The sequence below is a fragment of the Mobula birostris genome, chromosome 1 (assembly GCF_030028105.1).
Source record: "Mobula birostris isolate sMobBir1 chromosome 1, sMobBir1.hap1, whole genome shotgun sequence".
Taxonomy (NCBI): Eukaryota; Metazoa; Chordata; class Chondrichthyes; order Myliobatiformes; family Myliobatidae; genus Mobula; species Mobula birostris.
The window spans coordinates 78,094,686-78,118,868 of record NC_092370.1 but is presented as its reverse complement, the minus strand read 5'-3'; the positions used below and the strand labels follow the sequence as shown (position 1 = coordinate 78,118,868).

The 24,183-nt window shown below is 46.4% G+C and overlaps 1 protein-coding gene across 1 annotated transcript in view; it reads left to right on the top strand.

Moving 5' to 3' along the window:
• The window catches only part of LOC140197599 (cadherin-2-like), a 216,447-nt gene that overhangs the window by 127,092 nt on the left and 65,172 nt on the right, over positions 1–24,183 (top strand). The window contains exons 5-7 of the mRNA XM_072257807.1: positions 7,778–7,933; positions 9,149–9,293; positions 10,782–10,954. Coding sequence (XP_072113908.1) covers positions 7,778–7,933; positions 9,149–9,293; positions 10,782–10,954 — 474 coding nt within the window. The remainder of the gene's footprint in view (positions 1–7,777; positions 7,934–9,148; positions 9,294–10,781; positions 10,955–24,183) is intronic.

The window sequence follows — 24,183 nt, the reverse complement described above, 5'->3', positions numbered from 1 at the left end:
AGCAGTTTTCATTCCACCTCAAGCCAATGTCAAGCTGGCTTTAGGCGATCTGAGTAATGGGATCAACATGCCCGAAACAGCGCACCCTAACGCCTTCACCATTGTTTTGGGAGATTTTAACAAGTCCAGTCTGAAAAAAATCACTAAGCAATTACCATCAACAGATCACTTGCAATACCAGAGGAAACAACACACTGGACCATTGCTACACCACCATCAAGAATGCCTACCGTGCTGTTCCACGCCCTCACTTCGGGAAGTCTGATCACCTGGCTCTACTTCTACTCCGAGTATAGGCAGAGACTGAAAACTGCACCACCAAGAAGGTATGGACAAGGGAAACACAGGAGCACCTACAGGACTGCTTTAAATTGGTGGACTGGACTGTATTCAGGGATTCATCTTCGAACCTGGATGAGTATGCTGCAGTTGTTACCAACTTCATTAAAACCTATGTGGATGAGTGTGTGCCCACAAAGACTTACTGTACATTCCCAAACCAAAAGCCATGGATGAACCAGGAGGTATGTCATCGGCTGAAGGCTAGATCTGTGGCATTCAAGTCTGGCGACCCAGGCCTGTACCAGAAAACCGGGTAAGATTTGTGGAGGGCTAGTCAAGGGCGAAGGGACAATTTCGAAGGAGGTTGGGGGCAACATCGGATGCACGGCAACTTTGACAGGGTCTGCAAGACAACACTTCCTACAAAGTGATGTTTCACTACCAGATGAACTCAACGCCTTCTATGCACGCTTTGAAAGGGAGAACACAACTACAGCTGTGAAGATCCCTGCTGCACCTGATGACCCTGTGATCTCCATCTCAGAGGCCTATGTTAGGCTGTCTTTAAAGAGAGTGAACCCTCGCAAGGCAGCAAGTCCCAATGGAGTACCTGGTAAGGCTCTGAAAACCTGTGCCAACCAACTAGCGGGAGTATTCGAGGTCATTTTCAACCTCTCACTGCTATGGGCGGAAGTTCCCACTTGCTTCAAAAAGACAACAATTATACCAGTGTCTTAAGAAGAATAATGTGGGCTGCCTTAATAACTATGGCCTGGTAGCACTCACATCTTTAGTGATGAAATGCTTTGAGAGGTTGGTCATGACTAGACTGAACTCCTGACCCACCAAGGACCTCTACCCATTGTAGTTTGCCTATCGCCGCAATAGGTCAATGACAGATGCAATCTCAATGGATCTCCAGATAGCTTTAGACCACCTAGACAACACACACACCTACGTCAGGTTGCTGTTCATCGACTATAGCACAGCATTTGATGCCTTCATTTCCACAATCCTGATTGAAAAGCTGTAGAACTTTATACTTTATTGTCGCCAAAAAATTGATACTAGAACGTAAATCATCATAGCGATATTTGATTCTGCGCTTCCCTCTCCCTGGATTACAAACCTGGGCTTCTGTACCTCTCTCTGCAATTGGATCCTCGACTTTCGAATCGGAAGATCACAATCTGTGCAGATTGGTGATAACATATCCTCCTTACTGATGATCAACACTGGCGCACCTCAGGGTGTGTGCTTAGCCCATTGCTCTACTCTCTATATACGCATGACTGTGTGGCTAGGCATAGCTCAAATACCATCTATAAATTAGCTGATGATACAACCATTGTTGGTAGAATCTTGGGTGGTGATGAGAGGGTGTACAGGAGTGAGATATGACAACTAGTAGAGTGGTGCCGCAGCAACAACCTGGCACTCAACGTCAGTAAGACAAAAGCTGATTGTGGACTTCAGGAAGGGTAAGAGGAAGGAACACATACCAATCCTCAGAGGGATCAAAAGTGGAGAGAGAGCTGTTTCAAGCTCCTGGGTGTCAAGACCTCTGAGGATCTAACCTGGTCCCAACATATCGATGTAGTTATAAAGAAGGCAAGGCAGCAGCTATACTTTATTAGGAGTCAACAAATACACTCAAAAACTTCTATAGTTGTCCCGTGGAGGGCATTCTGACAGGCTGCATCACTGTTTAGTATTGAGGGGCTACTGCACAGGACCGAAAGAAGCTGCAGAAGGTTGTAAATCTAGTCAGCTACATCTTGGGTACTAGCCTACAAAGTACCCAGGACATCTTTGGGGAGCAGTGTCTCAGAAAGGCAGCGTCCATTATTAAAGACCTCCAGCACCCCAGGGCATGCTCTTTTCTCACTGTTACCATCAGGTAGGAGATACAGAAGCCTGATGGCGCACACTCAGCAATTCAGGAACAGCTTCTTCCCCTCTGTCATTCAATTCCTAAATGGTCATTGAATCTTTGGATACCACCTCACTTTTTAAAATATACAGTATTTCTGTTTTTGCATATTTTTTAAGTCTATTCAATATACGTAATTGATTTACTTGTTTGTTTATTATTATTATTATTTTTTTTCTCTGCTAGATTATGTATTGCATTGAACTGTTGCTGCTAAGTTAACAAATTTCACGTCACATGCCGGTGATAATAAACCTGATTCAGATCCTGATCCAATGGGAAGTGTGTGATTTTTCTCCCTGTGGTTGCTCCCATTTCCTTAAAAAAATGTGCTGTTTGGTTGGCTAGTTGTTGGCTGCTGTGCACTGCACCTAGTGAGTCAGTGAGGGATTGAATGTGGAGAGAAGAGAGAACGATTGTTACTTCAGGATTAACTGCTTGATGGTGTGCAATGACTCAGTAGGCCGATGATCCTCTTTCCATGCTGGTTTAATTTAAGTTGGACATTTGACTTCACATTCAGTCTCGTTATGACCTTGCATTTATTGTTTACCTGAACTCCCCTTTCTCTGTAGCTGTAACACTTAATTCTGCATAATACCTTGTACTACCTTAAATGCACTGTGCAATGACCTGATTGGTGTGAACAGTATGCAAGACAGGGTTTTCACTGTACCTCAGAACATGTGACAATTATAAACCAATTCTAATTACATTTGGTTAATTTAGGAAAGGAATAAAAATCTGGGTTGAGTAACATTGACTCTGAAACTACCAGATTGTCACAGAAACCTGTCTGGTTCAGTAGCATTGCTTGGACAAGGAAATCTGCCACCCTTACCCCATCCTCGCGGAGAAAAATAGTAATGGCAGTAGACCACGTCCACCTCTCTTCACTACGTTGTGCAGCCACTTCTCATCCCAACACCATATTCCTGTTGCCGTCTTGTACCCCTTGATGCCTTTTCCAGATTGGAGAAACATGTTCTCAACACTACCATACATATCAGTAGAGTCCACAGGAGGTCCTGCCCCAAGCTGGCAATGTCCACCACCAGCGATCCCACCCTGCGGGCGGGCCATGGTACATTCTCATAGCTGTCATCAGTCAGGTTGCACAGAAACCTGAAGTCTCTCACCACCAGGTTCAAGAACAGCTACATCCATTCAATCGTTCAGTTCTTCAACCATCCAGCACAATCCTAATCACAAAGTACAGAGTAAATTTATTATCAAAGTATGTATATGTTACCATATACTACCCTGAGATTCATTTTCTAGTGGGCATTTATAGTAGAACGAAGAAGTACGGTGGAGTCAATGAAAAGTTACACAGCAGCAAAGGCTGACAAGCAACCAATGTGCAAAAGATAGACCGGGCAGAGGCAAAAATAAATAAATAATACCGAGAGCATGAGTTGTAGATTCCTTGAAAGTGAGTCCATAGATTGTGGAATCAATTCAGTGTTGAGGTGAGTAAAGTTACCCACACTGGTTCAGGAGCCCGATGGTTGAAGGGCAATAACCTGAACTTGCTGATGTGGGACTTGCTGTAAGATTCCTGAATTTCTTTCCTGAAGGCAGCAGTGAGAAGAGAACATAGCCTGGATGGTGTTGGTCCTTGATAAGGGTAGAAACACTATGACCACTGATCACTGCATTAAAATGGACCTTGTTTATTATTTTTCTAATTCTGTCCTTTTTTGTAAAAAAAACATATATAATTGATGTTTAATTATGTTTTTCTTGTGAATGCTGCTTTTATGATGATTATGTACCAGTGATGCTGCTAGATGTAAGTTTTTCATTGCATCTATGCATATATGAACTGGTACATATTGACAATAAACTCCACTTTAAGTTTTCAGATTCTTATGTTTTAATGCGATTACCTCTCACTCTTTTACACTCCAATGAATATAGATACAACCTCAGTCCTTTACTCACTTATTCCTCCCTCACAAGACTAGTCTCTCCATGCCGGAAATCAGCTTTGTGAACCTTCTGAAGTTGAGTCGAGTTTATTGTCATGTGCACAAGTGCAGTAATGTTCAGGCACAATAAAAAAAACTTGCTCGCAGCAGCTTCACAGGCACATAGGTACAGAAAACACATAGAATATAAATTATACAAAAAGAGAGAGGGGAAAGATTAGCTTTAGATTCGGGTTTTGTTTTTGAATAATTAGAGTCAAGTACCTGGTAGTATAAGGTTGTCTGTAGTGTTAGAGTTGTGGTCAGTTTAATAACTTGTGGGTTGTAGGAATATAGTTTTGAATTGGGGTCCAGATTGGAGTTTTTTTCTTCCAGTTTTAGATTTCTTTTTGCTTACTCGTATATTTGTGTAATCACCTATTTGTAAACTTTCAGTAATTTTTATTTTGGCGCTACATTTCTGTACCTTCTTGGTAAGTCGTAGGGCACCTGTTAACCGGGATCCATAACTGGCTTAGACCGGTTTGTGATACAAAGGAAGAACATGTGCTTGAGTTCCTTTGTTACTATCTTACTTGCCTTGCTTGCTGCTACTGACTGGCATTACTTGACCTGTAACGAACTGCAATGGCTGCAAGCATAAGATTTGCCCCTCATTCTTGACTTCCAAAGAACCTCCTGGGCAACATCAGCTCCACATGTAACAGAAGTTATTCTTGAACCTGATGGTGCGAGACTCAAGGCTCTATACCTGCTGCTGAGTGAAATCACTGAGATCAGGGCACGACCCGAATGGGAGGCTACCTGGATAATGGAAATAAATACCTCCCTTGAGCTCCTGTACCTCTGTAGGAAGTGGGGGCCGTAGAGAGCAAGTGCTACATTTAATCAGAGAGCCAGCAGAGGTGGTGTGATGTAGGATTCAAGAGGAATGCTTCTTGTGGACTGTGGTTTTACAATATGATAATTAGTTTGCAAGATTTAGAAACTATTTTTACAGACTTGTGCACGGTTTTCTGTAAAATTCTGGAGCGTCTTTAAGACTCCATTAAATTAAAACCTTGCATTCATTGGTTTACTGTATAAATATACCCATACAGATCCTTAAGCTTTATTAACCCAGTGGCCTCAATGAACTGTAGCTCTTTAGCACAACGTAGTAGGTATTGTGTCTGCAATAACTGAAGGATTATATTTACCTTCACAGTGGCTTAGTTGGCAATTCTCTTGCCTTGGACTTGGAAGATGGTGGGGTTGATTTCCATTCTGTAAAACAAAGCAGCAAAACCAGCGCTGGTGGGAGCAGTGTGCTATGTGTGGGTTGTCTTGACTGAGCTATTTGACCAAAGTTGTAGAGTCACGGGGCAATACAACACAGAAACGGTCCCTTTGACCCAAACAGTCCACGCTGACCACTTTGTCCACTCAGCTAGTCCCAGTTTCCCGTGTTCATTCCATGTCCCTCGGAGCCCAGCCACCTCCCCCATGTAACTATCCAAGTGCTTCTTAAATGATACTGTTGTTCCTGCCTCAACCACTTCCTCTGGCATTTCGTTCCATATACTCACCACCCTCTGCATGGAAAAAGTTGCCCCTCAGGTCCCTTTTAAATCTTTCCCCCTCACCCTAAATCAATGCCCCCCTCACTTTTGACTCCCCTACCCTGGAGAAAAGCCTGGTACCATCCATCCTATGCATGTTTCAAAGAATTTTAGACATTTCTATAAGGTTGCTCCTTTTCTCTCATGTTCCAAGGTATAAAGAATTAACTTGACTAACCTCTCCCTATAACTCAGGCCCTCTAGTCTGGCAATGTTTTTACAAACCTTCCAGTTCGATCACATCTGTCCTATAACAAGGTGACCAAAACTGTACACAGTACTGCCAAGATGTGGTCTCACCAACAACTTGTATAACTGCAAGATAATATCCCAGCTCCTAAACTCATTGCCCTGACAGATGAAGTCCAGCATGCTAAGTGCCTTTTTCATCACCCTGTCTACCTGTATTGTTGCTTTCAACAAGCTATGCACTTGTACCTCCTACTCGGTCTGTTCCATTACACAAGGCCAAATGATCTTGAGTTCTTGACCCTGCCAATATTTCTATATCTGTCCATCGACTGGATGTGATCCAATCCAATTTTGGCTGTTGCCCTTCCATACTAAATAGCGGCCAGACTTTTAAAATGCATCATTGTCTATGAAGCATGTACAAATGATGTGAAAGAGTATGGAAATGCAGGATGATTCCTTATGACTGGGTACTAGTAATTGTTTAATTACTGTCACTTGTACAAAGATTTTGCCTGCATGCCATCCAGTTTGTTCCATACGTAAGTATACCGAGATAATACAAAAGAAAAACAATGCAGAATATAGTGTTACAGTTACAGCGAAAGCACAGTATGGGCAGGCAAAGTGCAAGAGCCACGACAGGGTAGGCTGAGAGATCAAAAATTGTTCATTCAGGACTGTGATAACAGTGTGATAGAAGCTGTCCTTGAGCATGGTGGTACGTGCCTTTAGTCTTTTGTATCTTCTACCCGATGGGAGAGCGAGGAGAAGATAATGTCCAGAGTGGGTAGGGTCTTTGATTATATTGGCTGCTTTTCCAAGCCAGTGGGAATTGTGGACAGACTCCACTGGGCTGCACTGCATTTTCTTTGCACTGTGTTGTCTACCTACACTGCACTTTCTCTGTTACTGCACTGCATTCTGTTATTGTTTACCTCGATGCATATTGTAATGACATGATCTGTATGGATGGTATGCAAGACAAGTTTTTCACTGTACTTTGGTACCTGTGACAATAATAAACCAGCTTACTACTTCACGTGCAGTTTCTTGTGGTCTTGGGCGGAGCAATTCCCATTGCTGTAGCTCCCTTTAGCTGGGATTGGGTGCTTCAGTGGCAATAAGTTTAAAAAAAAATATAGAAACATAGAAAATAGGTGCGGGAGTAGGCCATTCAGCCCTTCGAGCCTGCACCATCATTCAGTATGATCATGGCTGATCATCCAACTCAGAACCCTGTACCTGCCTTCTCTCCATACTCCCTGATCCCTTTAGCCACAAGGGCCATACCTAACTCCCTCTTAAATATAGCCAATGAACTGGCCTCAACTGTTTCCTGTGGCAGAGAACTCCACAGATTCACCACTCCCTGTATGAAGAAGTTTTTCCTAATCTCGGTCCTAAAAGGCTTCCCCTTTATCCTTAAACTGTGGTCCCTCGTTCTGGACTTCCCCAACATCGGGAACAATCTTCCTGCATCTAGCTTATCCAATCCCTTTAGGATTTTATACGTTTCAACAAGATCCCCCCTCAATCTTCTAAATTCCAACGAGTATAAGCCTAGTCGATCCAGTCTTTCATCATATGAAAGTCCTGCCATACCAGGAATCAATCTGGTGAACCTTGTTTGTACTCCCTCTATGGCAAGAATGTCTTTCCTCAGATTAGGGGACCAAAACCGCGCACAATACTCCAGGTGTGGTCTCACCAAGGCCTTGTGCAACTGCAGTAATACCTCCCTGCTCCTGTACTCGAATCCTCCTCCTATGAATGCCAGCATACCATTCGCCTTTTTCACCGGTAATGTCTCCTATTTCTTTTTGGACAAACAGATCAGATCAGACAGAGACAAAAATCGTTCATTGCGCTACAGTGTCACCGGACCAGGAGCTGACCAACCACCAACTGGGATTTTCAGCATTAGTCCCATCTCCGGCCAGCTAGCTGTGACCAAACCTTTGGATCGGGAGCAAATAGCTTCCTATCATGTAAGCTGCTTTTTTTTTTTGAGTAACATTCTAAAGTGAAGCATTTAGAAGTCGAATGTTGACCTACAGCAGGAAGGTGAGTAGCCCAACTAATGCAGACTGAAAGATGGCTGGGAATGGGAGGAGTTTAGAGTTGTAGGGGTCATGTAAGATGGAAATGGGGCATTTAGCCCGACTGGTCCATGTCAACTATGTTGCTCAGTGAGTTTAGTCACATCTGCCCACTCAACCTTCCCTGTCAACATACCAGTACAAGTATCTATTAATATTCTTATTGTACCTGCCTCACCACTTCCTCTGGCAGCTTGTACCACCATCTGCATGAAGAAGTTGCCCCTGAGGACTCTTTTTAAATTTTCCCACCTTAAACCTATGTCTTCTAATTTTTGATTGCTCAGCCCTGGGAAAAACTGACTGTGTGCCTTCATCCCATCTGTCCTTGTCCCCGCCACTCCAACCACATGATATTATCCACCACCATGAGGCTTGGTCTCTCACACAGCTCAGAATAAAGTTCTGACCTCTCCAGTATCTTCCTATAACTTTGGTTCTTGAGTCTTGCCAACATCCTTGTTAATCCCCTTTGTATTTTTCCCAGCTTAATGACATCTTGTCTACACACTTGCTCGTTAAATAACATCTTTCCTATAGCGGGTGACCAAAACTGTACTCAGTTCTCCAAGCTTTGTACAACTGCAATATAATCTCCCAACTCCTATAATCAGTGCCCTGACTGATGAAGGCCAATGAGCCAGACTCCGCAATCACCACCCAATGGACCTATGACACAACTCACAAAAACCATATACTTGAACTCCTAGGTCTATCTGCTCTACAATGCTCCCCAGGGCCCTACGGTTCACTGATTATAATTAATAAGGAATGTCCTCTTGAAGTACAGCATTGTTCTGGAGACAACTTATTGGTTCCACTTACAACAGATTACAGGGTTGTAAAGCATCTTATTGGATCTACCCATCAATCAGTCCTGGAAAGTTTTAGACTTTATCCTGATGGGAAAGTTTCTGTGCAGTCCAAAATGTTCTATACGCTTGCTAAATCTTAAAATGCTTGGAATCCTGAAGCATAAATGGGAACATTAGTTGGTGGGGTTTGGCAGTGGGCTGGGTGTTTTTGTTGAGACTTGGAAGGTAATGTTAAACATGAGTTGATCTTTGTTGCTGTTGTATTTTGTCTTTTCCTCTTGTGCTGCAGCTCAGAGCTCATGCGGTGGACTTGAATGGGAATCAAGTGGAAAACCCCATTGACATTGTTATAAATGTTATTGATATGAATGACAACCGACCCGAATTTCTGCATCAAATCTGGAATGGATCTGTTCCTGAAGTGTCAAAGCCAGGTATGTTAGTGAGCTTGTGATGTTTGCAGTCCAAAGTATACAGTGGCGTACAAATAGCACAGGGATTGTTAGAACATGGCCACTTATTCATGGTTTATGCTCAAGTATAACTATTTTGTGATCACGAGATCTCCTGAAGTTTGTCAAGCAAAACAAGTGTATAATAACAGTTTTCTGGTTTGTAACTAGATTTTTCTCTCCAAGCCTCACCTTGTTGAATTAAGGTTGTTAGATCAGTCCCCAGGATGAGTTGTTAACCATTTTGAATTGTCCTGAAGATGTGTAATTCTGCTGTTGCATTTACTGAAGCTGTTGTGATGTGAACCGGACACTGATAGTTTTCCAGTTTAGTGCCTGGATTGAGGAGGTTGCTCCGCAAACAGAGTGGGTGCAAGATGGCATAATACAGAGCAATACAGAGTCATGATTCAGAAAGGGGCTGACAGGAGGATTGAGTGATTATTTCTTCCCTGATGGCTTTTAACAAAGAAGCACTGTTTCAGGATTAAGGCGCGTTTAATATCCAAGTCAGAAATGGAATTATATATTATGGAAACGGGACCCTGGCCCATCCGGTCCAAGCTGACCAGAATGCCCATCTCAGCTCATCTCATTTGCCTGCATTTGGCTCATATCCCTCTAAACTTATCCTACCTACTTACCTGTTAATGTTACCTGCTGCAACCACTTCCTCAGGCTGCTGGTTCCATAAACTAACCGCCCTCTGGGTGGAAAATGTTGTCCTTCTGCTCTCAGCTTAAACCCATGCTCTTAGTTCTTGATTGTCTGACCCTGGGAAAAAACTCTGCACTTTCACACTATACATGTCTTCTAGATTTTATATGCCTCTATAAGGTCACCCCTCTGTCTCCTGTATTCCAGTGGATGAAGTGCTAGCTCATTTAATCTTCCTCTAAATGTGGCCTAACCAGAGTTTTATAAAGTGCAACAAACTTCCTTGCTCTTGAACTCAGTGCCTCAGCTAATACAGGCAAGCATACTACATGCCTCCTTTGCCACTTATCAACTTCTGCAGTCACTTTCCTGGAGCTGTGTGTAACAGATACAGGGAATGTGCAGTAGAAGGAGACAATACAATCCAAGGTCATAACGAGGTAGCCGTTGGGTCGAGAGTCCATTTTATCATGCTAAGGAACTATTCAATTGCTATTGTAGCCTTACATGGGGTAGAAGCTGTCCTTGAGCCTGGTGGTATGTGCTTGCAGGCTTTTGCATCTTCTGCCTTATAGGGGGGGGAGAGGAGGAGGAGGTTAAGTGAGAATGCCAGGAGTCAGGTAGGTCTTTGATTATATTGGCTGCTTTCCCAAGGCAGCGTGAATTGTGGCAGTGGGGAGAGAGAATGTCTGGGTGGGTGGGGCCTTTGATTATGCTATATTTGATGTGATGATGAAGAAAACAAGTGTGTTTTTTTTTCCCATAAATATTTAACTTTCATTGGTCATTGATGTCTTCCTTTCCCTTCCTTAGGCACATTTGTAATGACTGTTACTGCAGTTGATGCCGATGACCCGAACACGGCCAATGGTATATTGCGATACAAGATCCTCTCCCAGACACCGAGCAGCCCTTCTTCAAACATGTTCACCATCAATAATCAGACTGGGGATATCGTCACCGTGGCAGCTGGGCTTGACCGCGAGGTAGCGTATACCAATCAACAATATCAGTGAATAGATGGATGTTGGGGTCCTGGGGCGTGGCTCCCTGAAAGTGACTGCAAAGAAGGCATTTAGTATGCTTGTCATTATTAGTTGAGACATTGAGTTCGAGAGCCAGGAAGTTACGTTACAGATTTGTAAAGCTCTGGTTAGATCACATTTAGAGGATTTCATTCAGTTCTGTCACCTCATTATAGGAAGGATATGGAGGCGTTGAAGAGGATGTGGAGGTTTATCAGGGTGCTGCCTGGATTACAGGATATAATCTATAAGGAGATGTTGGACAAACTTGGGTTGTTTTCTCTGAAGTAGCAGAGGCTGTGGGGAGATTCGATAGAAGTTTATAAAAACTAATGAGGCATAGACGGAGTAGACTGCAAGCGTCTTTTTCCCAGGGTTGAAATGTTAAATACTAGAGGGTATGCGGTTAAGATGAAGTGGGAGGAAAGTACAGAGTGACACAGAGTGCTGGGTGGCTGGATTGGTGGTGGAAGCAGGTGTGATACAGCACTTAAGAGACTCTTTGTGCAGAAAATGGACCATGTGAAAGCAAGAGGGATCAGGAGTCATAGGTTAATTGGTTCAGCATAACATTGTGGTCCGAAGGGTCCGTCCTGTGCCTGTACCAATCTGCCACACTGATCAATAAATACCTGCAGGAAAAGGATAATGCTTTGGATTTTCACTGCTGTTTAATTAGAATCTCGAGTCAGAAGCTCAATGATTTAATTCACATTGGCTCTCATGGGGTTTAAGAGTGGGTGGTGTGGTGTTATGAATCACAGGTTTGATCTTTAGAGTAACTCTGGGCATTTCAGGTTGGTAGTTGCAACTCCAGGGAACGTATGAGGGACATGGGAGAGGCTGGAATTGTTTGATCAGTGGAGGTTAAAGAGGGAAAAACAGCTTGTATTTAAATAAAGGAGGTGTTTATGGGATTAGTTTAGAGGTAGCTGTTTCTATCCATGGGAGTCTTAATAAGTAGACAAGATAAATGCAGCTATTTCTGCTATAATACATCTTTGAATAATGCAAATTGGTTATAATGCAATTGGTATTGGCTTATTATTGTCACATGTACTGAGTTACAGTGAAAAGCTTCTGTTTGTGTGCCATCCAGACTGGTCATTCCCTACATAATTACATCAAGGTGGTAAAATGGAAAACAGAATGCAGTGTTATCGTTACAGAGAAAGTGCGGTGCAGGCAGACAAAAAGTGCCAGGGCAGCAACAAAATAGATTAGGAGATCAAGAGTTTATCGTTAGTGGATGAGGGGTCCATTTAAGAGTCTAATAACAGTTCGATAGAAACTGTCTTTCAATCTGGTGGTAGGTGTTCTCAAACTTTAATAGGTTCTGCCCAATGTTGACTGCAAAGAAATGTAAAAACTGCTGTAGAAACCCAATCTTTCATGTCTGGATTCCATTCGCTGATTTGGATACCTAGCGTGCTCTCAGATTTTGTCTTTGCTGCCTGATGGGAGTGAGGGAGAAAAGAGAATTGCTGGGGTGGGAGGGGTCTTATATTAGGGAACATTTATTTGCATTAAGTGGGCCACACTGGCTATAGTGCAATTGGGCAAACCTATTTATATCTGTGCTTGGAAGGCAACCACAGCCCTGTCCTAGGACATAGAATACAAAACAGTACAACATAGTCAAGTCAGATTTGTTGTCATTTAACTATATACATGTACTTGTATAACATGTATCACCATAAAATGTTTGTAGAAATGAGACAACATTTCTCCAAACCAGGGTGTACACACACACAAAGCACACGATAGCTTTTGAGGATAAGGGTAAAATCTACAGAAGGATCGCACATAAATAACGAACTAAAGTGCACTAATATTAAATATTGTAAGGTACGAAACGGTTTAACCAGTGACACTTCGAATATGATATGGCAGGGAGTTCAAAAACCTGATGTTCTGGAGGAAGAAACTGTTTCTCATCCTGACCATGTGTTTTATGCATCATGGTCTTCTGCCTGATGGCAGACAGTGGAAGAGAATGTTGGATGGATGGGTGGGATCCTTAATACTAGAGTCCCTGCATATGCAGTGCTCTTGACTCTCCCCAGCGGATGGTAGTGAGACCCCTATGATCATCTCGTCTGTTCTGACAGTCCTTTGTAGGGAATACTGGTCCAATGCTCTGCTGCTCCCGTACCAGATGGAGATGAACCTTGTCAGGCCACTTTCAATTGTGCTTCTGTAAAACACTAGGGGGTGCAGGAGCCTTGCTTGCCTCAATCTTCTTAGAAAGCTGTTGTGCTTTCTTGTTTACGGAGCTGATATTAAGGTCATCCATAACGTGAACTCCCAGGAACTTGGTGCACTTAACTCTCTCTACGGAGCAGCCATGTATTCGCAGAGGAGGGTGGTTTGCCTGCAGCTTCCTGAAGTCCACAATGACTTTTGTCTTCTCCACGTTCAGGCTCAAGTTGTTCTTCTCACACCAATCCACCAGCCACTCCACTTCCTCTCTATACTCCATCTTGTCATCATTCTTGATAAGGCAACCATTGTTACGTCATCTGCAAACCTGATGACACGGTTTGAGCTAGATCCTGTGACACAGTTTGCTGTTGTGTGCTGGGGCAGCAGGCTGGGAGTGGCAGACACCAACAGAATCAACAAACTCATTCATAAGGCCAGTGATGTTGTGGGGATGGAACTGGACTCTCTCACGGTGGTGTCTGAAAAGAGGATGCTGTCCAAGTTGCATGCCATCTTGGACAATGTCTCCCATCCACTACATAATGTACTGGTTGGGCGCAGGAGTACATTCAGCCAGAGACTCATTCCACCGAGATGCAACACAGAGCGTCATAGGAAGTCATTCCTGCCTGTGGCCATCAAACTTTACAACTCCTCCCTTGGAGGGTCAGACACCCTGAGCCAATAGGCTGGTCCTGGACTTTTTTCCTGGCATAATTTACATACTACTATTTAACTATTTATGGTTTTATTACTATTTATGGTGCAACTGTAACAAAAACCAATTTCCCCCGGTATTAATAAAGTACGACTATGACTATCAGCAATGAGAACATAGAAACATAGAAAATAGGTGCAGGAGTAGGCCATTCGGCCCTTCGAGCCTACACTGCCATTCAGTATGATCATGGCTGATCATCCAACTCAGAACCCTGTACCTGCCTTCTCTCCATACCCCCTGATCCTTTTCGCCACAAGGGCCATATCTAACTCCCTCTTAAATATAGCCAATGAACTGGCCTCAACTGTTTCCTGTGGCAGAGAATTCCATAGATTCACCACTCTCTGTGTGAAGACGTTTTTCCTCATCTCGGTCCTAAAAGGCTTCCCCTTTATCCTCAAACTGTGACCCCTCATTCTGGACTTCCCCAACATTGGGAACAATCTTCCTGCATCTAGCCTGTCCAATCCCTTTAGAATTTTATATGTTTCAATAAGATCCCCCCTCAATCTTCTAAATTCCAACGAGTATAAGCCTAGTCGATCCTGTCTTTCATCATATGAAAGTTCTGCCATCCCAGGAATCAATCTGGTGAACCTTCTTTGTACTCCCTCTATGGCAAGAATGTCTTTCCTCAGATTACTTAGTAATTAGTAATTAGAATAATTAATTCATCAGAACAGCAGCATAGTATGGCCCATGATGTTCATGTTCAAGTGTAATTTTCATTCAACCATACACGAATATCCATGAATACAGCCAAATGAAACTGTTCTTCGGGGCCAAGGTGCAAAACGCAGTACCATCAGTCATACACAGCACAAGGCACATATAGGCATCCGTTAGTCCCATGAGACCATGGATTTGCGCCTTGGAAGGTTTCCAGGACGCAGGCCTGGGCAAGGTTGTATGGAAGACCAGCAGTTGCCCATGCTGCAAGTCTCCCGTCTCCACGCCACCGATGTTGTCCAAGGGAAGGGCATTAGGACCCATACAGCTTGGCACCGGTGTCGTCACAGAGCAATGTGTGGTTAAGTGCCTTGCACGAACACCTTAACCACTTGGCCACGCACCAACACATAGCACATATAAGATAGCAAGTATACATACAATCTCACAAAAATATTTGTAGTCCAAGTCTCTGAGTCACGCATCCTGTAAATTGATGGTGAATAGATGTTATCGGCAAGAATAAGCAGTTCTTAGTAAACCGCAGATGAATGTATTCTTGCATGTAATTCAGCTCATCATTCCACTGATTTGACACTGGAGGACAGCACTGATGGGAGGCAACAGCCCCTAACCCAGCATGGACGTCATGCTACACTACTTTCGGCACCTCCTCTCCTAGACTGCTGCAATAGGCAAGCCTGCGGCTTGAGGTCTAATCCTTGTGACAACCGAGACTATGTAGCAACACTCACAACACGCTGGAGGAACTCAGCAGGTCGGGCAGCATCCGTGGAAACGATCAGTCAATGTTTCGGGCTGGAACCCTTTGTCAGGACTGTAGAGGGAAGGGGCAGAGGCCCTATAAAGAAGGTGGGGGGAGGGTGGGAAGGAGAAGGCTGGTAGGTGCCAGGTGAAAAACCAGTAAGAGGAAAGATAAAGGGGAGGGGGAAGGGAGGCAGGGTTTCCCTTGTCCTCACCTACCACCCCACTAGCCTCCGGATCCAACACGTTATGCTCCGCAACTTCCGCCACCTTCAACAGGACCCCACCACTGAGCACATCTTTCCCTCTCCACCCCTCTCCGCTTTCCGTAGGGATCGGTCCCTCCGCGACTCTCTGGTCCACACGCCCCTCCCCATGGATCTCCCACCCGGCACTTATCCTTGTAAGCATAAGTGCTACACCTGTCCCTACACCTCCTCTCTTGCCACCATTCAGGGCCCCAAACAGTCCTTCCAGGCAAGGCAACACTTCACTTGTGAGTCTGTTGGGGTCATCCATTGCATCCGGTGCTCCCGGTGCGGCCTCCTCTACATCGGTGAAACCCGATGCAGATTGGGGGACCACTTCATTAAGCACCTCCGCTCCATCCGCCATAACAGACAGGATCTCCCAGTAGCCACCCACTTCAACTCTGCTTCCCACTCCCATTCAGATATGTCCATACATGACCTTCTCTACTGCCATGATGAGGCTAAACTCAGGTTGGAGAAGCAACACTTCATATACCGTCTAGGTGGTCTCCAGCCCCTTGGTATGAACATAGAATTCTCCAACTTCTGGTAATTCCCTCCCCCTCCCTTTCCCCATCTCTATTTCACTCTGCCCCTCCCCCAGCTACCCATCACCTCCCTCATGGTTCCGCCTCCTTCTACTACCCATTGTGTTTTCCCCTATTCCTCCTTCACCTTTCCTGCCTATCACTTCCCTGCCTCCCTTCCCCCACCCCTTTATCTTTCCCCTTACTGGTTTTTCACCTGGCACCTACCAGCCTTCTCCTTCCCGCCCTCCCCCCACCTTCTTTATAGGGCCTCTGGCCATGTCCTGACGAAGGGTTCCGGCCCGAAACGTCGACTGACCGTTTCCACGGATGCTGCCCGACCTGCTGAGTTCCTCCAGCGTGTTGTGGGTGTTGCTTTGACTCCTGCATCTGCAGATTATTTTGTGTTTACGAGACTATGTAGCTTTCCCGCCATCTGTCTTGCAGATAAACAAGGGAAACGTACTTGTAGTATTGTACATTATCAATGTCTAACGGGGACTTGTGATCACAACAGAAATGTCCAAGACACTCACTCGCAGTTAGACCGCACAGTGGCTTCCTCCGACTTCCTCGGACGCACCAAGTCCAGCTCGTCCGTCAAGGCACATCTTGCTGATGGGGTAGACCAGCAGTACCTGAAATTCTTAATGTCCAGCATTGTCCTGCATTTGTAAAAGGCATTTAAAAAAAGACCAAACACCTTTGGTTGGTTTCCAAGAGGACCGCAAACATCTTTTGCCCGGGATGGAAATTACGAGATAGCATAATTTTAAAACGATTGGAGGAAAATATTTTTGTAGGGAGGTCGGAGGTAGCTTTTTTTTGCACAGAGTGGTAGATGGATGGAACACATTACCAGGGCTGGTGGTAAAGGCAGATTCGTTAGAGATAGTTAAGAGACTCTTGTATAGGGACGTGGATGGGAACAAAAAATGGAGGGCTATGTAGGAGGGTGGGATTAGACTGATCGTGAGCTAGGTTAGGAGATTGTAGCCTGAAGGCCCTGTACTGTACTGTGCTGTATAGTTTTATATCATCTTACACAGCTCTATCAAGTTACTTTTCATCCTCTTTCACTCTAAAGAGAAGTTTTGCTATAATGTGACTTCCCATAATAGTGTTTCTGAGAATAATAACTGTCATGTTGTAGCAGAACTGCCTGAGATAGAGGTCAGAACTGAGGTGAGAATTTCACTTCATACAGGGAATATTAATACTTGAGGTAGGAGAATTGAATTTCTAGTTTGTTGGAAAGGGAACAGCAGGAGTGAGCAAGATGGAGTAAGGAAACACATCCTGTGTGCAGGGTTCTGAATCAGGATCCCTGCCACCTACAGTGGTGAGAAGATCAACCATTGCAGGAACAATGACAGAGGGGTCAGAGTTCATGAGCGAATCACTTGTATGAACAAATATTTGGAGTGTTGAAGCTGGCGTGCACAGAGAATCTCACTGAAATGTACAAATTCTTTTAGGATTAAATATGGGGCTTGGAACAGTACCTTTGGCTCATGATGTGTCTGGCAACCATGAGGATAATTGAACTAACTCCTCCTCCCTAAACGTGACCTGTATCCCTCTGTTCCCTGCTTGATCAGGTGTCTTTCTAAATCCCGCTTAACTTTATGCCAACTTCCATCACCTCTCCTGGCACCCACCACTCTCTGTGCAGAGGAATACATGCCTTACACATCTCCTTTAAACGTTCCCCTTGAGAGGATCGTGGTGAACCAGCTCTGAAGTCACTGGGGTCCTTCTGCTGAACTTGCCTTTCCAGTGTTAAGGAGGTGGTGCCAGGATTCAGACCCAGCAACAACAATGGATTGGTGAGCTAGTTCCAGGCGGAAGAGTGTGTGATCCGCAGATGGTGGTGTTCCTGTGCACCTGCTTCCCAGGTCTCCCTCGATGGTAAATGGTTGTGCCAGGCACGATGTGTTGTCAGAGTATGTGAGTATGTCAGAGTAGATGAGTCATGTTGCAGGCATATAAAACATTGGTTGGGCCACATGTGGAGTATTGTGTTTTGTTCACTGCCCCCTCCCCCATCAACCCTGTCTATACTTCTCGCTGGTTCAGTAGAGCAGACAGAATAATCAAAGACACGATCCACCCCGGATATTCTCTCTTCCCCCAACCCCAAGTCGAGCGGAAAATACAAAAGCCTGAAAGCACGTATCAATAAGCTCAAATATAGCTTCTGTCCTGCTCTTATCGAACTCTTGAATGGACCTCTTGGACAGTGAAAAAGTGGCCTCACAATCTACCTCATTATCATCTTGTACTTTATTGTTTACCTGCACTGCTCTTTTCCAGTAGCTTTTACACTTTATTCTGTGTTGTTATTGTTTTACTTTATTCTAGCTCCATGCACTGTGTAATAATCAGAATCAGGTTTATTATCACCGGCATGTGCCGTGAAATTTGTTAACTTAGCAGTAGCGGTTCAATGCAATACATAATCTAGCAGAGAAAAAAAAGTAGTAGTAATAATAAAATTAAAAAAAAATAAACAAGTAAATCAATTACATATATTGAATAGATTACAAGAAGTGCAAAAACAGAAATACTGTATACTTCAAAAAAAAAAGTGATGTGTCCAAAGATTCAATGTCCATTTAGGAATCGGGTGGCAGAGGGGAAGAAGCTGTTCCTGAATTGCTGAGTGTGTGCCTTCAGGCTTCTGTATCTCCTACCTGATGGTAACAGTGAGAAATGGGCATGCCCTGGGTTCTGGAGGTCCTTAATAATGGATGCTGCCTTTCTGAGAAACTGCTCCCTGAAGATGTCCTGGGTACTTTGTAGGCTAGTACCCAAGATGGAGCTGACGAGATTTACAACTTTCTGCAGCTTCTTTCGGTCCTGTGCAGTAGCCCCTCCATACCAGATAGTGATTCAGCCTGTCAGAATGCTCTCCATGGTACAACTATAGAAGACTTTGAGTGTATTTGTTGACATGCCAAATCTCTGCATGAGTAGTACACAAGACAAGCTTTTCACTCTACAAGAAGGATATAGAACTTTGAGTGTGCAGGAGAGGTTAACCTGGTCGTTGCCTGGATTGGAGGGTGTGAGCAATAAGGAGAGGTTGAACAAACTTGGGACATTTTCTCTAGACCATTCGAGGCTGAGAGGGGATTGAATCGAAGTTTATAAAAATTTTTGGACTGTAAAGCATAGATGGAGTTGAAAGTCCTTTCTCCAGGGTGAAAATTTCAAATACTAGAGTATCAGAGCAGGGAAGTTTAAGGGTGATAGGTGGGGCACAGAATGGTGGTCGGTGGCAGACACAGATACAATGGAGGAGTTCAAAAGGTTGTTCAGACAGACATATGTACGGGGTCTTTCTTTTGTTACATTTAAAATGGCGATTTTTGTTATGTTAATCTGTGGAATGCGGCTTTGTTGTGTTTTAACGCTGCAGAGAGTTTGCGCTAGCAGTTTATTGTGGTTTAGAGGGTGATAAGAGGGTGCTATTAGCCAATGGGTGGTTATGTATCGTTTTGTTTTCGGATGCCATGCTGTATGATATGACTGTGGACTGAGTTTTGGCGGGTAGTCGGGAGGAGAGACGAGGAGGACGGCGGACGTGCGGAGAGGCTCCGGCCGATCACTTCGGGTGGTCCCGAGCCGTGGGTTGACGGAATTCGGGTGGTCGTCTGACGTCGAACTTGAGCTCCAACGGTAGCGCGCGAAGAACTTGGACTTTGAATAAGTGTTGGCGCCTTTTTTTTTCATTACTTTCCTCTCTGTATCAAATGTATATTAATGCCCTAGAAGTAGTAATATCTATAAAGTGTATGTGTTAAAATTTACTGGGTGTGCTGGCTGATGATTGATGTTTGTGATTGATTCGGGCGACGATTGACCCTGAGGGGACTGCTGAAGCAGGTGCTGGGCGGGATTTCCCCTAGACATACACGAGCCAAAATAACGGAACGTTACAAGTGGGGGCTACCGTCAGGGATTTGGATTTTTTTTTCGGGTAAGTTGTACTTGTGGTTGCGGTAAGTGGTGTGAAGATGGAGCGAGATAAGATTGTAAGTTGGTGTGAAATGGAGGAGGTACCGGTGAATCATGCGTGTGTGGTAAGCGGGGTCGATTATCGCATTCCGGCAGAGGTACTGGTGCGAGGGTTGAGTTTGATTAAAGGTATCGGGCAGGTAGAACTTGTAGCTAGAAGGGGTGGGAAAGAACTGGAAGCTAGCTGGATGTTGGTGCGGGCGAGTGCCGACGTCATGACTTTAGAATTACCAGCGACAGTCCATGTCCAGGGGGAGGCGGGGCCGTGGGGTCTCCATACCCTCCCCGAGGACGCAAGTGAGGAGGTGCCGGAGGAGGAGGAGCTAGATGAGGCCCCCGGCCGGGTGCCCGTAGCAAGAGGTAGAGGTGTGGAGTGGGAAGGTTTGGCCAGGCCTCGCCCCCATGGGCTTGAGGAGACCGCCGAGTTAACGGCTGCCATTACCTCCCTGGCGAGAAGGGTTGAGGTGCACCGCCCGAAGCTGAGAATTTTCTCGGGAGCCAAGCCCACCCCGGAAGGGGAGGATGACTATGAGACCTGGGTTGAAGATACATCCCAATTGTTAGAGGTGTGGCCAGTTTCGGATGAGGAAAAGAGACAGCGATTGGTGGAAAGCTTAAGGGGCGGGGCAGCCCGGGTGGTCCGCGATCTGAGAGCGGCACGCCCCTTGGCTTCCCTATCGGAGTGTTTAGACGCTTTGGAGGAAGTGTTTGGACTATCAGGGGATCCCTGGCGGCATTTAGCAGAGTTTCAACGGATGGGGCAGAGAAGAGGGGAAAAGCTCTCCGACTATGCTTTCAGGCTGGAAGGAAAGCTTACGGGGTTGCTGCGACGAGGTATAGTGAGGGAGGACGATGTGGCGGAGTTAAGGATGAGCCAGATATGTAGCGGTTCCCGGGAGGATGACAGGGTGGCTTGGAGTGTACGGCAGTCATTTAAGCAGAGCTCCCCTCCATCATTCGGACGGCTGATCCGAGAGGTACGGGCCGAGGAGTGTGCTTTGGGCCGACCAGGGGGCTCGGACCCTCAGGGACGGTCTTCAGCGGTTCAGGAGGTGGTAGCCGGGATGAGACCAGAGAAATCCAAGGGGTCCTCGGGGGCCCGTATCGGGAGGAGAGAGGCGGCGAGTAGTGGGTGCTATAACTGTGGGAGAGAGGGGCATTTCCGCCGGGAATGTGAGTGGCCGGGGGCGTGCTACCACTGTGGGGAAGCTGGCCACTTACGGAAGGATTGTGAGAGACGAGGTGCGCCGAGGGGGGAGGGCCACCAGGACACCAAGAAGGGAGAGGTGTCGGGAAACTTAAGAGAGGCTCAGTGAGGGAACGGACTGGAGTCTCGGGAGGAACACGTTCCCAGAAAACCCCTATGGAACCCCGGAACGAACAAGCCCAAATTCCTGATGGGCTGGTGGGACCCCGTTCCAGCGTGTCCCTACGGATAGAGGGAATCTTTGCGAAAGCCATCCTTGACACCGGGTCGCAGGTTACCTTACTGTACCGGTCGTTCTACAACAAATATCTGAAGCATTTGGCAGTAACTCCGTTTAACGCCTTGGAGATTTGGGGCATAAGTGATGGTGATTACCCGTACGATGGATACTTGTCAGTGAGATTGGAATTTTCAGAGGGAGATGTGGGAGTATCGGAAGCCTTTGAGACGCTGGTGTTGGTTTGTCCGGACCCGGTGGAGACCGGTGGTGCTGCCCTGTTGGTGGGGACTAACTCCCCTCTGGTGCGACGGCTCTTGGGAGCCTGTAAGAAGAAGGGGGGGGAGAACTTTTTGGAGACCCTCTCGGTACACCCCGTGTTCCGAGGAGTGTACGAAGGAGTGAGTGACCCCCAGGGGCTGGACCCGGAGTGCAAACGAGGGACGGTGTGGTGCACTCAGGCGAGGCCTAAGGTGATACAGCCAGGGGAGGCGGCATTAGTGATGGGAACCCCCAGATTCCCCGGATTGCCGCCGGGAGAGGCCCTGCTAGTAGACGCCCCCGACGACCTGGAAAGGGAGTCCTGGTTCCCGGCTGGGGCGCTGGTGAGACCTGAATTGCAGAGGCCCTCAGCTGTACAGGCACGGCGGATGGGGGTGATGGTAAGGAATATAACGGAGAGGGAGATCACCTTTAAGCGTGGGATGCCCCTCGCGCACTTGTTCCCGGTGATGGTGATGTCCAGCGCCCCCGTGAAGCCCACTGCAAGAGAACTATTGGGAAACGGGGGGCGGCTGACCGAGGAGGCCTTTAATTTTGAAAACTCCCCTGTACCGCCGGCGTATAAGAGCAGGCTGGTGGAGAAGATGCTGAAGTTAGGGGATGTCTTTTCTCAGGGCGAGTTTGATGTAGGATGTTCCAAGAGCACTCGGCACACCATTCGGGTGACAAATGACACCCCGTTTAGGGAGAGGTCGCGGCGGTTGGCCCCAGCAGATGTGGAAGATCTACGGCAGTTGAAAGACGCAGGGATTATCGCGGAGTCCCGAAGCCCCTATGCGTCCCCCATAGTGGTGGCAAGGATGAAAAATGGGAAGGTACGCATGTGCGTGGACTATAGGACCCCGAACCGGCGCACTGCTCCCGACCAATATACGGTCCCGAGGGTGGAAGATGCATTGGCCTGTCTGAGTGGTGCACAGTGGTTCAGTGTATTGGATTTGCGGAGTGGGTATTACCAGATTCCGATGAGCGAGACTGATAAGGAGAAGACAGCCTTTATCTGTCCCCTGGGGTTTTTCCAGTTCGAACGAATGCCCCAAGGTATCTCGGGGGCCCCAGCCACCTTTCAGCGGCTCATGGAGCGGACAGTGGGGGACATGAACCTGCTGGAGGTATTGGTGTACCTGGACAACCTGATAGTGTTTGGATCTACGTTGGAGGAACATGAGGAGCGGCTGCTGAAGGTGCTGAGTCGGCTGAAAGAGGAAGGGTTAAAGCTTTCCCTGGATAAATGCCAGTTCTGTAAGACGTCGATCAGCTATGTCGGGCACATAATCTCGCGAAATGGAGTGGCCACCGATCCGGGTAAGATAGCCGCAGTCGCCACCTGGCCGAGACCTCAGAAGGTGAGCGCCTTACGCTCGTTTTGGGGGTTTTGCGGATATTACCGGCGATTCGTGAAAGGATATGCGAAAATGAGTCATCCATTGAACCAGCTGCTGTGTGGCTATCCACCTGTGGGGAGGAGGAGGAAGGGAGACCGAGGGTCGGAGGTAGGAGGATACTTGAACCCGGGGGAGCCTTTTGGAGTGAGGTGGGATGCTCAATGTGAGGAGGCGTTCCAATCTCTAAAAAGGGCGCTGACACAGGCCCCAGTGTTGGCTTTTGCTGATCCCCGGAAGCCGTATGTTCTACACACTGATGCCAGTCACGACGGTCTGGGGGCTGTTCTGTACCAGGAACAGGGAAACGGATTGAGGCCGGTGGCGTTTGTCAGTCGGAGCTTGTCGCCATCTGAGAGAAACTATCCCACTCACAAGCTGGAGTTCTTGGCATTGAAATGGGCGGTGGTAGACAAGTTGAGTGACTACCTATACGGGGCCCAGTTTGAAGTGAGAACTGATAACAACCCCCTCACTTATATCCTGACTTCGGCGAAGCTGGACGCTACTGGGCACCGGTGGTTAGCAGCCTTGTCTGCCTATGAGTTCAGCCTGAAGTACCGCCCGGGGAGTCGGAACATCGATGCAGATGCCCTGTCTCGTCGGGCACACGACGAGTCGGGCACGGCCGAGGAGTGGAAGAGTGTCCCTGCCCAGGGAGTAAAGGCCATGTGTCAAGTTGGGAGCGACGGGGAAGTAGGAGCACAGATGGGAACGGATCGGGCAGTAGATCAACTGGGGGCTGACGGTGACGCGCTGCCCACTGTTTACTGTAATGTGACTGCTCTGAGGAACCGGCAGCTGCCGGAGTTGAGTCACCAGGAAGTACAGGCGGCTCAGCGTGATGACCCAAGCCTTGGCACTATCTGGTACGCGGTTAGCCAGGGTGATATGGGGCAGGTGGAGAAGGCGAAACATGCCTCCGTTCCTCTACTACTGAA